Source organism: Passer montanus, unplaced genomic scaffold, assembly GCF_014805655.1.
Source record: "Passer montanus isolate IOZ18808 unplaced genomic scaffold, ASM1480565v1 scaffold43, whole genome shotgun sequence".
Lineage (NCBI taxonomy): Eukaryota > Metazoa > Chordata > Aves > Passeriformes > Passeridae > Passer > Passer montanus.
Genome location: NW_024369151.1, coordinates 7,224,085 through 7,245,567, shown reverse-complemented (window position 1 = coordinate 7,245,567; position 21,483 = coordinate 7,224,085). Strand labels below are relative to the sequence as shown.

General features: G+C 41.4%; 1 protein-coding gene across 9 annotated transcripts in view; it reads left to right on the top strand.

Moving 5' to 3' along the window:
* Positions 1-21,483, top strand: part of AK8 (adenylate kinase 8) — a 66,173-nt gene that overhangs the window by 18,283 nt on the left and 26,407 nt on the right. For 7 of the 9 annotated variants that reach the window (XM_039720253.1, XM_039720257.1, XM_039720258.1 and 4 more), the window contains 6 exons: positions 182-263; positions 1,770-1,841; positions 2,435-2,635; positions 5,319-5,450; positions 7,622-7,711; positions 21,238-21,379. In XM_039720253.1, the coding sequence (XP_039576187.1) occupies positions 182-263; positions 1,770-1,841; positions 2,435-2,635; positions 5,319-5,450; positions 7,622-7,711; positions 21,238-21,379 (719 nt within the window). The remainder of the gene's footprint in view (positions 1-181; positions 264-1,769; positions 1,842-2,434; positions 2,636-5,318; positions 5,451-7,621; positions 7,712-21,237; positions 21,380-21,483) is intronic. The other 2 variants (XM_039720255.1, XM_039720260.1) reach the window with 2 other exon arrangements.

The window sequence follows — 21,483 nt, the reverse complement described above, 5'->3', positions numbered from 1 at the left end:
TTCACAAAAATATCAGTGCTCCATGTTTGCTTTCTTCTCTCGCAAGCATCCATGAGAAATACTGTGCTGTGAAAGGATCAGAATGAAGTAATTTTTGTGTAAACAGCACTGAGATTTAGTATGAATTTTGGGTTTTTTTCCCTTCCAGGATCAATAACTGTTTCATGTTTTTGTTCAATAGGGATGGATTTTGGAAGGCTTCCCTGAAAATCAGGAGCAGGCATGGCTGCTGCAATCATCTGGCATTTTTCCTAGGCATGTTGGTAAGCAGTTCAAGGTTTGTGTGTGATTGCATCCAGGAGGAAAGACTAGAAGGGTTTGTCTCAAAAAATCCTCAATAAATTCAGTACCAATGCTGGAGACAGTCACCAGACAGCAGAATATTTCAGTAGGGTTGAAAGTCTGAGGTAACCTGGGAGATTTTAAGCCCTGTCTTTCACAGCCTTTTCTCCTTCCACGTCAGAGCTCTGTAAATTCCATTCCCTACACCAAGTGGGTTTGAGCAGCTACAAGTGGCTTTGCTCCTGACCTCCATCTCTAAAAATCAGCTTTTGTCCTCAGGAACTAAACCAGTTCCTCATGTGCTAAACACAAATTTATGTTTCTGTTGAATTAGAGAATGTAAATTTCACCAAGTGAAGTGGAAATGTGATGATTTTAAGCTTGACCTTTCAGAGTGGGGCTGGATTCTGGCTGGTTTTGGGTGGAATGTTTTACAGACCTTGACAGCTGCCCTTGCCATAGAGGAGAAGCCACTTGTCCCAAATTGTAGTTAAAGGACCTATTTGGAATATAAAAAATTGTGTGGAATGCAGTGTGAAATGATAAATGCGGAGCTTGCCAGTGCACAGTGAACAGAATTTATCCAACTTGATGAATTGTCACTTTGGATTTGATTTGGATGATATTCAACTGCTAATGAAGAACTCAGAATCACTGCAGTAGAGTTAGGCAAAAATGTTTAATGTCTAGTACTTGCATGTATTTTTAATATACCTAATAACATCTGAAGTTGAGTTTTGCTCACAATTATATCTGTGCCACCAAGACCTGAATGAGAATCTTACAGCTCAGTCTGTCTAGTTAATCAAAAAGGAGATTGAGAGGAGATGAGATTTACTGTGTGTGAGTACCTTAATAGGGAGAAAAGTGCCTGAAAAAGCCATTTAATACAAAGAAAAAAGTCATAAAAAGAACTTGTTTGAAACCTGTAATCAAATGCACTGAAAATAGTAATTAAATTACAGTGTTTAACTGCAAGGATGATTAGCCAAAAGCAACCCAGGGAACTGACAGGTTCTTCATCCTTTGATGCTTTCTAATCAAGTTTGAACACTTTTCTGTGAGGTTATATATAAAAAAAATCAGTTTCATTGCTCTCACCACCAAAGAACCTGAGTGAAAAGTAATGTTTGTGGTGTAGAAGAGAATCAGTCTTGAGTGCTCAGTGGGAACTTCTGTCTGAGGCTCCAGAGACAATTTTTTATTGCTGCTGGTGATGTTTTTTGGGTAATGGGGACAGTTAGTGCCCATGGGTACTGGATTCATGGATATTTTATCCCACTGTATTGTTTAGTAGGTGAAGCAAAATTCTGATTAAAAGTGAAGTAAAATATTTGCAGGGAGAATGCTGGGAAATGAAATGAGCTCAAGATAAATTCAGCCACCTTTAATATTAGGCTACATCTGAACAGTTACAGGGAATAAAGCAAATAATTAACAAGAGTTACATTTTTAATTTTTTCTCCTTTTCCCTTTTTGTTGCCTAGTTATGCTCTATGCCCCAGACACTGTGCTGATTGAGAGGAGTGGTGGGAAAAGGCTGGATCCCCTCACACAAGGTGCAGTATTGTTTGTTCCTGACCTCCACTGCAGACTGCAGCGTTGCTTGGTCTCACAAACATTGTAGTACTACTAATGGGGTTAAATTTAAATGGGATCCCTTTAAGAACTAGTAGGAATTTTTAATTATAAATTTCAGCTGTTTGGAAATGGTATTTGTTGATATTGTGTTATTTTCAGTGCCAATAAAATACAGGGAAATAAAAGGCTCACTGTTGAGCCTGCAAAGAGTGGACTGTGGCAGTACAGAATATTTAAAGGTTAGATCTGTCCATGTGAGTTTATAATTTTCCTGTGCATCTCTGCTAGGTCCTGCTTTGTTTCTGAGTTGCAAGGATGCTCTTAGGGTAAATAAAATAATTTCCATTAGATTAAATAAAAGCATTTCTATTAAATAAAATAAACTGTCAAATCAACTCAGCTCTGTATTGTCTATTGAGTTTTATCATCAATCATCCATCACGAGATAGAATCCTGACATAGCTCAATAAAAAAATCAGACTGGATGTTTTGAGGAGTGGAATGAAGAGGGACATTTTTAATTAGAGATCTGTTAATTCATGCTCTCAGCTCCTAACCATGTTCCCTGCAGAGGTTTTCCACACAACCTTTGACTGGCCAAGTGACCCCCAGGTGCAGCAGAGACTGGTGAAACCAGAAGATCTCTCAGAGCAGGAGGTGTCCAGGAAGCTGCTGGAATATCACAGAAACTTCCCCGAGATTTTCCACATCTACCAGAAAGTTCTGAAATCCATCAATGCAGACCAGCCCTCCGTGGATGTTCTCTCTCAGGGTAAATGTGTGCTTTGTGGCAAGTAGAGAAAGTCCTGTTGGAGGGCTGGTTCCTGGCTGTTAGAGTCACTTTGTAGGATTAGGCAGCACAGATGGCTCCCAGCTGAGTTGTGCTCTCTCTAGAGCAGCATTTGGGCTGCTCCTGGTAATTATTTTACTGGAGTAAGTGCAGATAACTGGAAATTCTCAGCTCACAGCCCTGCCAAGGAAGAGCTGACTCAGTAGAGCAAATGTCACCATCATTTCTGTGAGTGTCTCTTCTAAAAGGGAGCCCTGTGGCTCAATTGTTCATCTCCCAAAGGGCCAGTACCTTCCAAAGTCTGAGAACAACAAGGAGGAGTAGTTCAAAGCTGGGAACATTTCATTGTTTAAAAGCTGTTTGTGCTGGGAGCTTTCCTGTTCATCAGTTCTTGTTTGCCTTTGCTAGACTGTAATGCAGTCTGACTTTTAATGTTGATCCTTCTAGAAGAGAATAAGGAAACTGCCAGAAAGACCAATTGATGTACTTTGTAGCTGTCAGTCTGCAGATGATCTCTTATATCCCAGTAATTTTGCATCGCAAAAAGGTCTTTTTTTTTAATAACAAGTGCTGCACTTTTAAGATAAACAAGTAGGAAGTTTATATTCTGAATTTCCACATTAATTACCTCTAAATTACTTAATTAAATTTAAAAGTTCATATCATCATTCATAAAGAATTCATGCCTTGAATTGTAAATAAAAATGTGAGTGCCTGAATATTAATTATTATTAATTAATAATGTAGTGAGATAAATTGAAAACTGGAATGAAAAAATCCTCTCTAGATCTTTTTTCTGCAGTGCATCAAGCAGCCAGATTTTTTTAAAAGAATAATTAGATGTGGAGACTGTCTAGGGGATCATTACTCCTAATTAACTTGGTTATTTACTGCAAATTAAGCATCATTTGTAAGCAGGGTGCTTTGCCTGTAATGTTTGTGCTTTTCAATACACTGGGTTGTGGAAAATGTTCAGAGTAACTGGAGCACTGCTTGGGCAGCTGATACTCAGGGTTTAGGAAGCCATGCAGCAAACACTATTTTCTAGTAGGATTTTCCAGGGTTTTTTGTTTAGATTTTTATTGCCCCAGCTAGCATTAAAAAAAAAAAAAAAAAAAGAGGAGATCTCTCCCAAAAATGAGCAGCATTGTGGGTTGTTTCACGCAATTATAAAATGTTGTGAAGCAGTTGCTGCTGCCCTGCTGTGGGAATGACCCCCACTGCAGCTGGGCAGTGCAGGATCCCAGCTCTGCAGGAGCACATGGATGCAATCCCACCTGGCTACAGTTTTAGTTTCGGTCTGCTATGTTGAAATTACAGTTTTCTGGAGGTGTTTCTTGATTAGAAAATATTTTCTCATCATACCAAAGCGTTAAAGGGAGGGTTCCCTGAAAAATTGTTGGTGCAGAGCAATGTTTTGACAATGGCTCCTGAAATCCTGATCCTCAGGGTGTTCCCCACCAATCCTTTTGTGCTTTTTAGTACAGCTTATGACTCATACAAACAGTCATGTTTAAGCTTCTCCTATTCCTTAGCCTAAAATTCTTTTTTTATTAAAGGACTCTTTAGAGAGTCTTGTATTGGAACTGAAGATCTCACAAAAACAGAGGCTGCAGCTCACCTGGGCTCACCTTTAGCTGTATCCACTGCAATCCCAGGGGATTCAGAGCCTGTGCAGATGTGTCCTGGCTGCTTTGGGCATGGCCAACCATGGCAGGTGGGATCAGTGCCAGAAAGTTTAGCTTTGGAATTTGACTGATCCCTGGAAAAGCCTGTATGGCTTGAGCTGCTCCCTTCTCTGGCATTCTCAGCCATCAGATGGGCACAGCTATGTCCAAACACAACCCCAGTTTGTCCTCACTGCCGGTGCTGTGACATCTTTTGGCTTCTTGGTGATCTCTCAGGTTCTCTTTTGGGATTGTGACCAAGTCCAGGTCTCTATGATGTGACAGTGCTGATGATGCTTCACATGTCCCGTGGTCTTTCCAAACCTGCAGGTTGACCTGAAGGTGCTATTTCCTGCTTGAAGCAAAATTTAGGAGGATGGTGTCCAGCAAATGGGTGGAACCAGGCAGAGAAGCTCAAATATTCTTTACAAGTTACACAAAAAGGATGGGTAAAAGAATAAAACATCCACACTCAGTTCTGCTTTGTCAAGGCTGAGCAGTGTCATGACACACTGTGCTACAAGTCTATAATATTGTAATTAGGAGTCTTAATCACACACAGCTGGATAAATGTCATTAATTTAACATCTCAAGTTTTTACACTTAAATATTTGTTCAGAAACTGCAGAAAGTATTAAATGTAATTACAGCCCTCTATAATTTGCATGGTAAAATTGTAGCTATCAAGCAAAAATTACTTCTGCTAAAAACAACATGGTAAGAGAGCAATTATTAATTGATTCTGCTCTTTAAAATGGTTTGACAGGCACTGATGAAAGACAGAGGAGTGTAATGATAGTGAGATTTCTAAAATGCCTCTCAGAGTGAATTGCTGACAGGACAGTTTTATATCAGTGTCCTGATTTTGGGTGCAGAGTCTGGATGTTACATTGATAAAATAAACCACGATCAACATTTTTCTTTAAAGAAGAGAGTAGTTAATAATTTTTTTTTTTTTTAAGAAATGAGTTAATGTTTTGCTTTTCTCCCTGTTGCAGTTCTTGCCTTTGTCCAAACCCGGCACAGATCTGCTGCCCCCTTCACTCCCCGGGTTCTCTTTTTTGGCCCCCCAGGCAGTGGGAAGAGCCTGCAGGCAGCACTAATAGCTCAGAAGTATGATCTTGTCAACAGTAAGTTCTCAGTAAACATGCATTTTGCTCAATTCCCCCTTTCTCTCTTTTTGATCATTTATCTTTTGCTGTCTTTCTTACCTTTGTCCATTGCTGTGGATGTCAATTCTTTGAGGGAAGTGAAAAGTATTTGAATGAAGAAGTGTAAACCAAGTATATATGCTGTGACAAACCAGCTCTAAGGTTTTTTTTAGTCATCATTTCATCATTTTTATACCTTTTACATCTGTATTTTTCTATTGTTAGACTCCTGCAGTGCTCTGAATTCTTCTGTGGATCAGTGGATCATGAGTAATGATTTCAGTTTCAGCTCTCTGACCAAAATTGGGGCACTTTTAAAACATAATTCACTCTGAACTTTAGTGAGGTCTCAGGCTCTGCACAGCTCAAGTAATGTGTGAGAAAATGAAGGAATTAGTGAAAAGTGTATCATCTTTCTTCTGTAAAGGAAGTCCAGAAATTTCTGCATGAGACTTGTTCATGATTATCATTTAAATGTTAAAAAGTTCTGTATATAAAAGTGCAGCTTGGTGGTAGCATCAGTGCAGTAATTTCCATGTTCATAGTGTCTTCTAGCAGTGGAGTGGCCATAAATTATTTTAAACAAATGTCTGCTAGCTGTAAAATTTGCTGATTAGTCACATCATGCCAGTTAAGCAAAAGGCAGTTCTGGTAGAATATTTCTGCTGTCAGTTATTGTGCCATTGCTGTATTTTAAAATACCATGTGAGAAACTAAATATTTGTAGATTTTTTCAAAGCTGTATTTTTATTAATTATGTAATTGGTTTAAAGAAAACAAATCATGCTTGATTGTAATAAAAATTGTGGTCCTTTTTGAATTTTTTTCAACTTTTTTTCTAAAACTGCAGGTTTCATAGTGTTCCATCTAGGTCAAAATTTGCTTTTTTTTTTTCTAAAGTAACTACAATATGAGAGAGTTGCAGCTCTTTTTATTAAAAATCATTACCAGTGCTTTACCCATATGTTGAATTTTATTTTAAGTATTCTATAACGCAAATATTAGAAAAATTAAGTGTTTAATACAGAGCTGGAATACCATCACTTTTCAGAATAATATTCAGCACACACTTAATTACTATTAGGCCATTGGGCATGAAGCTCAGGCTCAAAAATTTAAATCTATATTTAAATAGTCTCATGAATTGGGTTGAATTTAGGTGTGTACTCATTAGGTGTCTTAAATTGGGGTCTGTGCACTGAGTTTCTGTTGTGTTTTTTACACTATTTATTATGAATATGAATTTGCTTCTCCAGGACAACTGGTGACTGTTCAAATTGTCACTTAAACATTGAATTTTATCAGCTTTGTCCCAGGAGCACTGCTGGGGGGGTTGGCCTGGCAGTGTGATTAACAGCAATAAACTGATTAAAGGGCTCCATCTCCTCCCATCAAAGGCAGTTCCTGTCAGGGCTATTGATTCCAGGAAGAAAGGAATCAATTTAGGATTATTAATTGAATAATCTCCAGGGGGAATTATAGCTAATATTTTTACCAGATTGGAGTTGTAGCCAGGATTTCTGCTGTTGTGTGACCTCTCCATGTCTTGGCTCCCTCCCTCACCTGGGCAGCCACTGCTCTCCAAGGCCAAACCAGGAATATTTCCTGTACAGCTCAAACCTGAAATCTGCATCTCCCGGTGTTCTGGGTGTGTTTGAAATCAATGATAATATTGCATTAGCACAGTTTTTTTAAATGTAATCCTTACATGATCATTAAATGATCCAGGGAGGCCCTTCCTGAGCTGAGCATTATGCTGCACCTCCAGCAGCGTGCTTCAGATGCTGTTCAGCAGCTGGAACTTCATTCAGTAATTACAAGTTTATAAAAAGTGAAAGCCACTAGCAATCCCTTGAGTTGTTATTTCAGAAATATATTTGATTAATATCATTCTCTCCATTTTTAATATGTTCTTTGCCAAATATATTCTTTTTTTTTTCATTCCATACCCTCATTCTGCTTGCTTTTCACTCTGCTTGGCCAAAAAACCCCAACAAAACCCTAACAACAAACTCAAAAAACATACAACTTTTATTTTATTCAGTGACCTTATTCCAGTATGCAGCTTCTGGGTTCCTTTCTTTTCTTTTCTTTGTTGCCTCCTTTTTAAAATTTAACCTTGTGTCTTTTTTGTTCTTCCTTCCTGTTAGTTTGCTGTGGGCAACTGCTAAAGGAAGCTGTTGCAGACAACACAAAACTTGGAGAACTCGTTAAGCCTTACATTGACAGTGGATGCCCAGGTAGGGCACATTGTTGTCTCATTACACTGTAGTTACAAATCTGTAGCAAAAACCAAATTGTGAGTGAATTTTTGTTGGTCAGATTCTAATCAGAGTAGCCTGAAAGTCAATTAATTCCATTTATTCCATGGGGTTTGTAGCATTGTGTAACAGAAGTTGGATTTCTAAGGGTTTTTTTATATCCTCAAAGCAAATATTCACTGCTCCAGCAAAATTCAGATTTCTTGTGCACATTCTGAAATCTGAATTCCATATTTTAATCTCTAATTAAATCTAAATTAAAATTCTGTATCAGTTCAAACTCTTTTTAAAGCACACCGTTGTGTCAAACTGCTTTCAAAGCACAATAATATTGTGTTCTATTTTATATTTGGATGTTGACTTTTAGAACGCTACCATAGTTTCTTTCACTTTCATGTAAATATTTTAAAGTTTCTTTATACTTCATTTCTATCAGCATTTTTGGTCGTGGGAGGGGACTGCCACAACAAATACTGAGTATACTTTGCTTTTGGAAAATTCTGCAGGGATTTCAGATAAATCAAAAATACTTTGAGCTCCTGAGGGCAGCAGCTTCACCCTGTCTGTCTGTTCCAGTTGTCCTGCTGTCTGTGTGTGGTGGGTGTTAGAAATCAGAGAATATCTGGAATTAAAGAGGACAAGTCATGTTGCAGGAGTGTGGAAGAATGTTTATTTTGCCCAATTGCAATGGCCTGGAAGAGGAACTTTTGGGAGCAGCACAAATGGTTTCCAGTGGTACAAACACCAGGAGACAATCGTGCTGAAGATGGGGAAATCTCTGTTAAACTTCAGTATTAATGGAATTTTGAGCAAAGCCCCCCAGAGCAAAGAGAAAAATCTGTGTTGTCCTTTATTTTTAGCAAAAATGTATTTGGTAAGGTGAAAAGTTTGAAAATCTCTTTTGTTTTTTGCACAAAAGCTTAATTCTGAATTAGAGGCTGAATTAGACAGCTCTGAAACACGAGCCTTTCAAATGAATTGAGGTTAAATCAAGGTTCCCTTGATAACAAACCCAGAGATTCAGCACTTTTTCCAAAAGATCTTTGGCAGCCTGCAGCTTTGGGGGTGCCATCCCTTTATCAAGCCTCAGGGTAATGGATTTTAACTCTGAACTCCATCTCCAGTGCATGGGTTGCATTTATCCCTGCTGCAGTCAGCAGCCCAGTGCATGCAGTGCTGGGAGCTGCTCTGGGGCCATGGCAATGCCCAGCAGGAACCTCTGCAGCCTGACAGGGGAAATTTGGGTCCTCTGGAATGGGCACAGAGATGTAGGAGAGGATTTCCTGAGTTTGACTCAAAGGCAGGGGATCTCAGAGTGTGGTGTGCAGGGGATCCGGGGTCTCCAGGTGTGGCAATAATTCTGTGAAAAACACCAATCACTTCTTTTTGAAATTTTAAAAGTTTAATAGTAATAAAATAGTTATAAAAATAATAATATAATTAGAATAATGAAATTTGAACATTTGAGGTTAGGACAATATGAGACAATAAAAACAAAGAGATACAGAGGTCCGGGTACCTTTTCCTGGGCAGCACAAGCCCGAAAAAGGACACCCGTTAACAGAGGATTAACCCTTAAAAACAATCATTGCATATTCATACATCTCATACATGATGCATAAATTCCATTCAAACACAGGATTCTGTCTGGTCACTGTCAACTTCTTCCTCTTAATCCTCATGCTGCCTTCCAGTCGGAGCGAGGTGGGAAGAAGTTAGTTTTCTGCTGATAAGGGAGCAATAAATTCCCTTTCTCTGAAAGATTTAGGTGTCCTGTGGCTTCTATCTGGTGTGAGTCCTTTTTAAACAAATATCTTACATAGCATAGTTTCTACTCAAACATTATGTTATAAACCAAAACTATAAGAAAATTAATACACCATAACTTTCCAACATACACATACAATATTCATTTTAATACTTGCGAAAAACCAATCATAAAATACACATTTTTCACAATTCCTTCCTGTGATCTGGTTTGACCAGGGTGTGGCTGGTTTTGAGTGCAGTTTAACTCCCACATGGAGATCCTTTCAAGCTCTAGGCCTGACTTCCATGGTGCCCATTGATTTCAGAATCTTATGTGCATGCTGTAATTTCACTGTCTGCTCTTCTCTGTGCAGAGGAGGACTGTAAATACCTCACTCTCTAAATTTCAGTTATGGCTGAGGTGGGAGTTTGGATGATCTGTTTATTCCAAGCTAGCTCCTTTAAGAGCTTCCTTTTCTAAAATGTTCTTTGTGTGTTTTATAAACTCCATCTTAACCATTAAAGTTCCTTAAAGGAGATGCATTCCCAGTAGAGTAAAATAATTGCACAGATCATAATTTTTTGCCAGTCCTAAAAATATGCACATCCTTAGTCCAAGGAAGCTGCTTTCATTTCAGGAAAATGAAATTGAAGTTGTAATTCCTTTCTTCCTCCAAATTAGAAATTATTTCAGATTTAGATTAATTTTTTTAATACAGCATGCACAGAAAAAGCTGTAGAACACTTCTGAATATTAATAGGGATCATAACTATATTTCTGTGCATTATGCTAAAAATTCTGCCTTAGATTTGCTGATATGCACATATATATTTTATTTGGTGGGACACAGCACAAAATTAAGGGCTGAATAAAGATAAATATCATCCAGCAAAACCAGAAATAATAAGTTCTGTCATTTTGCTAATCCTCCTCTCCCAGGGATAACAAAGAATGAATTTACATTAGTAAACACTAACAAGAATTCATTACTGCCCTCACAAGAGGCTTGGAGAAAATGGAATAACACAGGGTACTGAAGAGGAAAGGTGGGCAAAGAATCTTTGCATCTTTGCTCTCTTGCTGCAGCCCAGGTTAAAACAGGGGAAAGATTCTCCTGCTATGATTGACTGCAGTCAGTTCCCAGAAAATCTCACTTGCAGCCAATAGCAGACAGTGTTGGAAGTGGAAAAGCAATTAGAACTTCACCCTTTTCATTGCATTTCTGGTTGTTGAGAGGCTTAGCTGTGCCTGTGGGTGGGGAATCCTGCAAGTGACATTCCACAGAGCAGGGGAACCAAAGGCAGACCAGGAGAAATGTTGTTCTCAAATCATTACTTGTCAAAACGAAAGCAGTGCCATAAAATCTTGAGGGCATGCCTCATATATTCTTAAAATGCTCCCCCAGGGGACTGATCTCAGCGTGTTTCCCTTCTTGTGGACAGCACTGATTGCACACAATTAGTCACTTAAGATGTGCCAACAGGGCGTGTTGTGGTGCTGTGAGGAGGCTCAAAGCCCTGCCTGTTCAGAGCTGACTCTTTATTGGGTTTTTGAGGCTGCCCACTGCCTGTTCTGCTCCAGCTCTGCTTGGATAGCTCACATCTCTTCGTGGCTTTAGGGTCCATCCACATTCTTGGTGCTGTTTTTCCTGTATTCCTGCTTCATGTATTTCCATGTATTTCAGGAACAGCCCAGACAATTCTGTTATTCACCCCAAAAGGCAACCCAGTATCCCCACTGTCTGTATTTTCTCATGTTTGGTGTCTCATGAAGACCTGCTTTTTGTCAAAATCCTCAGTTTTGTGTATGGTGATTTATTTTACCTAATGAAGACAGCATAGATATTTTTAAGCCCATTAATTTTTTAATTCCCATGACATTCTAGTCTACAATAGGTAGACAATCTACACTCTAGATATGGAAAAATGCATTTTTGGTGATAAGTTCAGAAACCTGACAGCTTTCTGCCTGTCATAAACACTGAGTTGTGCTTTGGACAAACAACCAGTCTGAAATGCAGAGAGTGTTCCTTTAGGAAGGTGTGGTCTCACTGAGTACTGGGTAGTTATTATTAACTATACTTGGGCAGAAAATCACCAACATTGGAGTCTAAGACCAATCTTCTGGTCCCTAACTCCAGTTAGATTAACTCTTGGTCAATAATGCTAAATTCAGCACACACCATTTGCTTGGGCAGCCTGGGAAGAAATGGAGTTAGGGGTGAGTGCAGTGGCCAGAACCCTCCCACAGGCAGCAAGAGAAGTGCCATAAATTAATTTATTTGGTTTGATTCCTTCTGAAATGTTCTGAGGAGGCAGTTCCATAGACTTGGGCCTCCCCTGGACAGATGAGACCCCACAGGCCTGAAGGAGACCTTTAAACAGAATTCCTGTCCTCAGGTTGCTCCAATTCTGAGGGCTGGACATGATGTCTCACTGAAAACATGGACAAACATTAATTAAAAGTTCCATCTGCATGATCTTTGTTCACCATCTTAGAGATGTCTGTCAGAATTTGATACCCTGAGAGAACAAAAAAAAAATGCAGAAAGCATTTTTTATTTCCCCACCTAAATGTCCCTGATGTTTGCACTGTATTAATGAAAGGACAAGCAGAAGCATTTTGGGGGTACCACAGAGATAGGGAAGGTCATCAGTCAGTTGGAATCTGCATGTCAGTCTGTCCAGTTTTGTGGTGAAATAGCATGGAGTGATCACTGCTAATTAATATATCACTTTGTGAGGCTGTAATAAATAGAGCCAAGAAGAGTGAGATGACAGGAAAGCAGCATGAAGGAAAAAACCACTCCCAAACCAGTAAGATTCTGCTTTTCAGCTGGGAGAACTGCTGTTAGTTTGGGTGATTGGGTTTTTTCCCACCAAAATGAAGATTCAGGAGGTAAGAGAAGTGATTCATGGAACACACATAACGTTGCACTGTTTGCAGCCTGTTAGAGTTGAACACACACAATCTGTGTTGGTTATTTCCTCTCCCTTCTTCTATTTTTTTTTAAGTTGTAATATCTGAAGCTGTCCCCAATGGCAGCCTGCACGTAGGGGGTAAAATCTGGAATTCCCTAATTTCTCCTGTTTTCTAATAAAAACTATTACTCGTACAAATACAGCTCTCCCCTTATTTTAAACTGCAGTGGTTTTAAAGGGGTGCTTTTTGGTGCAGCCTCTGAAAGTTGGGGTCCCCTGGCGATTGTGATCACAGTCTCACTGAAAACACTTTGCTCAGTTCGGGGTGGGTTTGTTTTTTTATTTTTATTTTTTATTTTTTTGACACCAAATTAATATTCTCATCACTGAGCCTGAAGCACAGATTTGACAATAGAGCAGCTCCTCTTTGTTAAAAACTCGCCGAGAGTTTCCGAGTTGAAAGGACGAGTAAATCTCGATATCTGAGGGGGTAAGCTCAGTGTTATTTCTTGTTTTTAAGAGCGCTGTACTGGCGAGCTGCAAGCTGTCTGAACATTGCAGAGACCCTTTGGGAGCTCCATTGGTTTTCAGCAAGCCTTTGCATGCAGTGTGTTTGTACTGGCTGAAGACAGCGCATGGCTCTCTAAATAATTTACAAGTTGATTAATAGACTCACATGGGTATAATTAGAAGAGGGAGAGACAGCAGCTACAGTAACGGGTACAGTGCTTGGGGGAACTAGAGACTTTATTTTTTTTAAAGAAACTTTCTAGGGTGCTGGGCGTTTGAAGATAAGTTGGGAAGAGCTCAGTGCCTCTTCTCTTTTGAAGTGGAAATAGGACAGTTTGAATCCGTCGAGTTTAATTTTTCACAAGCTTTAGGGGCCCTGCAGTGCAACTCCCTTTTTATTATTGAAAAAAACTCTCCATTTTTCTTTCATTTTTCACACACATGCACACACACACACACACAGAGTCCAAACAGGAGCTAATAAACAAATCGATTTTCTACTTGATTTAAGTTAGTTTTACAGCAATTCTATAGCTCCCCTAAATGTACAACTTGCTCACAAATAAACTGTGTAAAGTTACAGAGATATTTATGAATACACCACGCTTTAATTTATGCATTTTTAAGAAACCTTCACCTCTGTTTGACAATGCTTTTGAAGTAGCTCCGTTTTTCAAGTCAAACTTTTGACTTTTCCTCTGGGACTGCTACAAAGGTTTTTTTATGGAAAATAGGTAGCAGTCTTTTTTCCTACTAGGAGAAAATTGGTGGTCAAGAGAACATAATAAAATATTTTTTTTTATTTTCTGGTTTTGGTGGCCATGTTTTTAATGCAAGCTTGTAGAACAGAAAGTTTTAAATGCAGATGTATAGGCAGTAGGTTGTAATTTTCTTCCCTGAATTTTACCTTTTCGTGTGTTGAATCACTGCAAGATGATAAATCAGAATTCCCTTTTCCTTTATTTGAAAATCTAGAATGTATTTTCCTTTATTCTGCAATCCAGATTGGTGTGTCTGTCTGGCAGATACTCAGAGCTGGAGTGAGCCTTGATCTACAAAGATATTTTTAAAGACCACCCTACTTAAGAGTAAAAACAAAGTAACCAAAAATCCACCCTAAAAAGCCAACCCTGGAAGCCAGACCAGGCAAAATAAATGTGATTTGACTTAAGAGAGGATTGCAGTTCTTTTCTGGAGCAATTGTGATAATCAGGCAGCTCATGCGTATGGTCCTGGCTATGTGGAATGGTTTTGCAGTGATATTCACCATTCCTGCTCTTGCTGGAGGATCAATTTTCCAATATTTGTGCCACAAACCCTCATGGATTTGAGTGAAGATGTGGCCCTTGGCCATTTGGGGCCTCGTGGTTGTCAGAGGCATTTAAACAGCAAAGTACAATATAAAAGTGAAGTATTAATCTTTTATATTTGTATTGATCTTCATTGCTGACAGTTATTCTTTAAAATTTAGGGAAGTGGGAGCTCCTTTCCTTGCAGCACTGTCTCCTCACTAAAGGGCTGCTAACCTGAATTCTGTGTGGTTTTGAGTTTGGGGTGCAGAGAGATAGCATAGGAGTCTTTATACAAAAGCCACAAGGAAAAGAACATTGCATGTTGTCAGCATCCCCATTTTTTTGGAGTTTAACATAAAATTCTGGGCTTGGCTCTGTTTCACGGGGTGTAATACAAACAGAACCAGGCTGCTGCATGGAACAGCCTGACAAGGAAAACATGAAACAGCTTTTGTGCATCCTTTTCTATTTTTAAATGTGGCTGGGAGGTGTCAGGAGAAGGGGATCAGAGCACAGGGCAGGATCCATCCCACTCCTGGGGGTCTGGAGCACAAGCAGGATTTGGTGTAAAAAGCCACAATGTTTTTCACCGTGTTTATCAGACCAATTAATTTTTTTTTTTTTTTTTTTTTTTATATTATCACTGTTGAGAAGGGTTTGTAGGTCAAATTCTGCACTGTGTTCTTCAGCTGAGCTGAGCCTCTAAATAAGCTTCCTCCTTATTTAGAAATAAGGAGGAAATAGGAGCTTGGTTGGTAATGGAAATGAGGAGTCCCTGGGTTTGAAGTGTAGTTGTTCTCTGCCCAACTGTAGTGTCTCTGTAGAAAAAAAAAAAAGAAGTAAAAATAAACACAAATATCCATTTATGATTATATATATGATCGATAATTTGGGATTGTACCTGCTTTAGAAATAGTATCATTTCCACTTTAATACAGCTAATTCCTATTTTAAATGACCAAAAACCTAAAAAACCAAAAATAAAATCAAGGAAAGACTGGTTCTAATATCTGCTAAGAAGCAAAAATATATTAGAGGTGGAAATTAAATATTTTATCGCATTATTTGTTTTAGTGTATTGAAAGAATGACTCCGATTCCTGCAGAAGCCCCTCTGGGCAGGGTGAACGAGCGAGTGGAACGGGATTTCTGTGGGAATGGTCCCTGTGACACCCGCGGCGGTGCCGGTGTTCGCTGTCCCTTCCTCCAGCCCGGCAGAACCGGAGATGCTCTCGGTGCTTCCGAGCCGGCCCGGCGCTGCCGGGGCTCAGGAGCCTCAGCAGAGCCGGAGCGGGCGCGGTTTTGCCCGAATTCCGAGATTTTCGCGGCGTTTCGGCGGCGCGGGCGCTGCTGCGCTGCCCGCCGTGACCGCGCGGTGGCGACAGAGAACACACAACGGGCCGGGACAGCCCGGGATAGCCAGGGATCAGCCAGGGATAGCCAGGGACCAGCCCGGGATAGCCAGGGATAGCCCGGGACAGCCAGGGATCAGCCAGGGATAGCCAGGGACAGCCCGGGATAGCCAGGGACCAGCCATGGATAGCCAGGGATCAGCCAGGGACAGCCCGGGATAGCCAGGGATCAGCCCGGGATAGCCAGGGAGAGCCAGGGACAGCTGGGACCAGCCAGGGATAGCCCGGAACCAGCCCGGGATAGCCCGAGACAGCCCGGGACAGCCAGGGATAGCCAGGGATAGCCCGGGATAGCCCGGGATAGCCCGGGATAGCCCGGGATAGCCAGGGATCAGCCAGGGAGAGCCCGGGACAGCCCGGGATAGCCAGGGAACAGCCCGGGATCAGCCCGGGATAGCCAGGACCATCCACGGAACAGCCCGGGACAGCCAGGAACCAGCTCGGGATCACCGGGACTAGCCCGGGATAGCCAGGGAGAGCTAGGGATCAGCCCGGAACCAGCCCGGGATAGCCCGAGACAGCCCGGGACAGCCTAGGACAGCCCGGGAGCAGCCCGGGACAGCTGGGATCAGCCAGGGACAGCCCGGGACAGCCGGGGATCAGCCAGGGACCAGCCTAGGACCAGCCCGGGATCCGCCCGAATTCATCCTGGGATCATCCCGGGATTCTGCTGGGCTGAGACCCCCGGGATCATTCCTTGATCCTGCCGGACCGCGGGGTTGGAGACCTCCGGGAGCCTCCGGGACCCCGCGGGCTGTGGAGACCGGAGCCCCCCTGGATTCCCCAGGCCCCTCGGGGTGCGTGGGGTCGGAGCCTCCCGAGAATTGCCCCGGAGAATGCCCGGGGGAGCCGATCCCCTCTCCCGACTGCAGCCAGGCCAAGCCCGCTGTTCTCCTGCCGGCGGTCAGCCCCGTGTTTGGGGTTATTTTTTGGGGTTATTTATTTTTTGGGGTTATTTTTTGGGGTTATTGCCACAGCCCTGCTCATCCTCACCCACCGGCTGGACGGAGGAATATCCGAAATTATCCATCAGCCCACGCCGTGGTAAATCACTGCAAAATCATTCTCAAACACATTAAAAACCAATTTATACAATCTCAATCGATACCATCTCTGAGCACCTTTACGTGGGCAAAAAAACAGCGTAGAAAAGGGCATTTATTCATTGTGAATCATCCGGAGTTTCTAGAGCAATAAAATAAGGAAATCTCACGCTTTGCTAAATTTGGGATTTCATGGACAATTCAGGAAAGTAGTGTTTGGCAGTAGCTTGTACTCAGGACAAGATGTTACCTGTCAACTACTGGGATCAAGCCTCAGGCATCTAAATTAGTGTGAAAGTCTTTAGACCTTGCTAAAAAATAACCTCAATAAGTGGGATAAAACATAGATGGACAGGATTGTCAAAAGGACCTTTTAGAGCACAAAGCTGACAGAATTTGGATCTGTAAATGCATTTATGCTGTACTTAGAATCGAGGTTTTATAGGGTTGGAGAAGTGAGCTGATACTCTTCAAAAGTCTGTTTTAAAGGGAAATACACGGAGGAGGTATCAATTTAAATATGATAATTGCATAGCTCAGAGCACTGACAGCATTGAAGTTATTGGAGAATAGTGCCCTGTAATCTCTCAAATGGTGTTTTTCCCCTTTCAGACTGTGCCTTTAATGTTCTGTTACTTTTGTCTGGTGCAGGTGGTGTGATTTTGTAACTGATCGCCTGATTTTGTACCTGATTGCCTGATCCTGGTTTCTGTTAGTCCTGCAGATCCACGGATTGGGGAAGAGCTAATAGGCCACACTCCTGTGAGCTTCAGGAGCACGTACTTCTCATGAGAAGCACCTGATACCTGCGAAAACCTTTGAAGCTCTGAGAAGTAAATTTATTTTTTAAATGCTCTGCTGGAAGGTGCTGCTTTACAGCCCTGGAGATGGAAAATCTCTGGGTGTCCATGCAGCAGCTCCAGCACGAGCAGCAGCACTTTAAGCCTTGTCCCCTGCCTGATCAAACCCCTGAAATGATTAAATCACTTCTCAGATCCACAGCTGCCAATTCAGGGGTGTAGTATTGATCATTAATGTGGTGAAACAGGCTGGGAGATGAAGGAGACACGGAGTGTGGGGTTGGTGCAGGCACAGATAAATTGCATTTCCATCTGGAGCTGGCTGTGGCCTCGTCCAGCTGCTCTTCCATGCCTGGGGTTTGCTGTGGGGTTTGTGTGGGGATTTTTGTCCTCAGCTGTGCCTGATGCTCTCAGGAGTCACTGCAGCTCGGTGGCTCTGCAGCTTTACTTCTGAGGGCTGAATTCTGCTCCTGTGCCTCGATTTCTCTCCCTGATAGAGACGTGCTCCCACCGTAGCTAGTCTGGATATCTCTTTGCAGCAGCACATTGTAATTTTTACAAGAAACTTAGCTTTGGACTTCTCTAATGATAAAGTAAAATCTCTCCTGAGTCTCATTCCCCCAACTTTCGGAGTTGGAAACTCACACAAGCTTATGTTGAAAAGGAATTGATTATTCAAAGCTCTTGTGCTTCATAATCTCCTTAAAACATGTAGATTGACTGTCTCATCAGGAAATCTCTATATTTTACTTTGCTATATGCCCATTGGGTCATGTGCTTAAGACCAGGAGACCTCTGGCTAGTTCCTGACAGGCTGTGTGCCCCTCCAATTACAGGTTATTAATTTGCCTTACATTCCAGAGACAGTTCCACATGAGTGAAAAGGAATTCTGTACTGCAGAGTTCTTCATTACCTACTCTGTCTGTACTTCAAAATAAGAATAATACTGATTTTTTTTTCCCTCTCTCTTTTTTTTTTTTCCTTCCCTCTGGTCTGTGGAAGATGTTTTACAGTTTTAATGCAGCTGTTTTAAGTGTGACTGTTCCTGTTCAAGGGCAACTGATGTACTTTGTAATGCCACCAAGCAGCCAACAAGCTCTGTTCCCCCATTGTGTTGAAGTGATAGGTATGTTTGCTAATCAAGAGGAGAGCAGAGCTTGCTGTCTGACTTGTTTATGTTTTATTTCTCACCATCAAGCTTTAGAGGGAGGCACAGAAAATATGTAAGCATCTATATTATTCAGTGATGTATATGTGTTCATGGTGCTGCTGATGTCTTGCAGTCAGTCCTGGCTGGAGGGAGAGATGTGTCAGGTGTCCCCAGCATCCCTCAGAGCACCCCAAACCTGGCATGTCATTAGATAAACTATTAATTCTTTGTCTCTGCATCTCAGGTTTTTTTTCCCCCCTTGTGTGATTGCTTGAGTTTTGTTCCAAAATAGTGACCACAGTGGAGGATTTTGGTCCTCAGGGGTCACAGAAGGCTGTGGGAAGTGCTCAGACCCAGGAGATGCCCCAGGTTCCCATCACAATTGCTGTTTCATTTCCTCCTGTGCTGCAGTGTTTCTCCTTCCCATGTGAAGGATGGAAGCAATCTGGAACTGGGGAATCTCCCAGGATCTGCAGAAGCTCAGCAGCACAGGACATCCATCTTTCTGTGCCATTTCCTTCCAGCCTCTGCCCTGATCCCTGTTCAGCTGACAGGGATGTCAGCTCTGCCAGAATCCTACTCATGAGTTTATATGTTTTATTCCGATTCCTTGCAAGACTGTTTTCAGCATTCTGAAATGAAAAAATAAAATCATGTCAGTTGGCATCTCTGTAAATCCATGTCAATGATTCCAGCAGGAATTGTCATAAAATAACACACATGAAGAAAGTTAAATGCTGCAGAAATTCTGGACTTTGGGGAAATTGCACTGCTCTTTGTATGGAATACATTTTTGGGAAAGAGAAATTTTGGGTTTGTTTGTTTTTCTTTATTTCTGCTAGGATGTGTTGTGTTTGTAAGCTGGCGGGTGGGGAGACAACTGCCCTGGAAAAAGCACAGAAATTCTCCTGCTCTCCCTGCCCTGCCTGCCTGCAGCTCAGTCTTGGATAGGGAAGAAGCTTCCATCTGATGAAATTCCTTCCTGCTGCTGTGCTGTTGTTGCAGTTAATTTTATGAATCCCATTTTTGACAGAATACCCAGTTTTTGCATTGTCATTTTGCTCTTTGTCAATGTGTGGGTTTATTCCACTCCTTTTTTTTCTCCTTTCAGCAGACAGACATTATTACTCTCTTTAACTTGTTCTTTTATAATGTGAAGTGGATATCCTCAATTAATACACTAATCTGTTTCCTAATTAATTCCCTGCGGTTTTCCTCTCTTTTTGCTGGTACATTGAATCCTGAGTGCAGTTCTGTAAACTCAGTAATTTGATTATTTAAAGGAGAAGCCATGAATTTCATGATAGAGGCACAATGTTAAATTCCAGGAGCAAATGGATTCTATTATTGCAGTTTAAAACCTGCTTGTTCCTGGGGTGGAACTGTGCACTGCTAATAATTCACTCTGCTAAAATCCAGGCAGATTGCTGTCAGCTTGTCCTGAAGAGAAGTGCAGTGCTGGAAATCTGACACATACACTCTCCTACAAGCACTTGTTGTTGTGTTTTTGTATGCAGATGTGATGGCAGGGTGAGCATCAAAACATCAACCTGCCATGAAGGGGATTTATGTAGCAATTTCTCTCTTGTTTTCAGTGGAGGCACTGGTGTATCAGACAGATAAAGGGAAGGGGCTCTCCTTGCTGCTTGGGAATTGGTTTGGCTGCTGCTTGGGAAGCAGCTCCAGGAGATTTTGCTGTCCTTTCTTTGGGATTATTTGATACTGAGCCCAAGACATGACAACAGTCATTGGAAAATCTATAGTCATTCTATAGATTTTATAGATTATAGATTCTATAGAATCCATAGATTCTATACATTTTATATTTTTATATATCCCACTGGCTGTAGAACTTAATAATTTAATTCTGAGCACACCCCTTCCACCCAAAAAAGGAAAAAAACCCCAAAAGTTTAAGTATCTTAATTGAAGTATTTTACTTTATAAAGACTCTAGTGAAAATGTTGCAGGATACTTCCTTACCACTGTATCCCACTAAAAGAATTTTAAAAGCTCCATAGCAGTTGAGATCCCAGTCAGTTTCTTGCTGATGTTTTCTCTTGCCCTGAAGAAAAATAATAATAGAGGAAAAAGAGCTTTTAGCTCTAAAATTAAGGGTTCACCAATGCAGTGGTTAAGGTTGTTGAAATTAAGTTTGAAAATTCTTTTCAGTTGTAAGATCTTCAAGCCTTTGGGTAAATTGGAGCAGTAGCACATGTAGACTGGTAGCAGAGCCATTATCACCTGCTGAGTTCAATCCAGAATGCTCAGAAATTCCTTTTCTGTCTCAGGATTTGCTTTCCACACCTCAGGTCATTGTTTTTGCATTTTGATAAGATCGTGTCACACACGTCACTGTGCCACCAGTCCAGAGTGGCTGAGAGGAAAAAGGACATTACAAAATTATGTGGGCACCAGGTTTTACCAAATCCTTTGCTTTGCTCCTACACTTCCTTGAGAGTTTGGAGGTTCCATGACAATAAATATGCAGAACACAACAATGCCCAACGCCAGTCAGCCCTAAATGGGATTAACTGTTTGGTTTGGTTCCAGAAGGGCTTGTGAGCCTCTCCCTTCACTGCAGACTCAGCAGACAGAAGAAATGTCACCTTTTTCCTCCCTTGCAGTGCCAGACAACCTTGTCCTGAAGCTGCTGACAGAACGCCTGAGCGCCCTCGACTGCCTGAGCAATGGCTGGGTGCTCTCTGGCTTCCCCAGGGACGTGGGGCAGGGGGAGCAGCTGCAGAAAGCACAGATCAATCCCAACAGGTAAGGGAGAAATCCAGCCATCACACCGTTGTGGATGTGAAAGGTTTGTTTGTGGAAAGATACAGACCTTTACTGACGTGGTTTGTGCTGCTGCATCTCAGTTT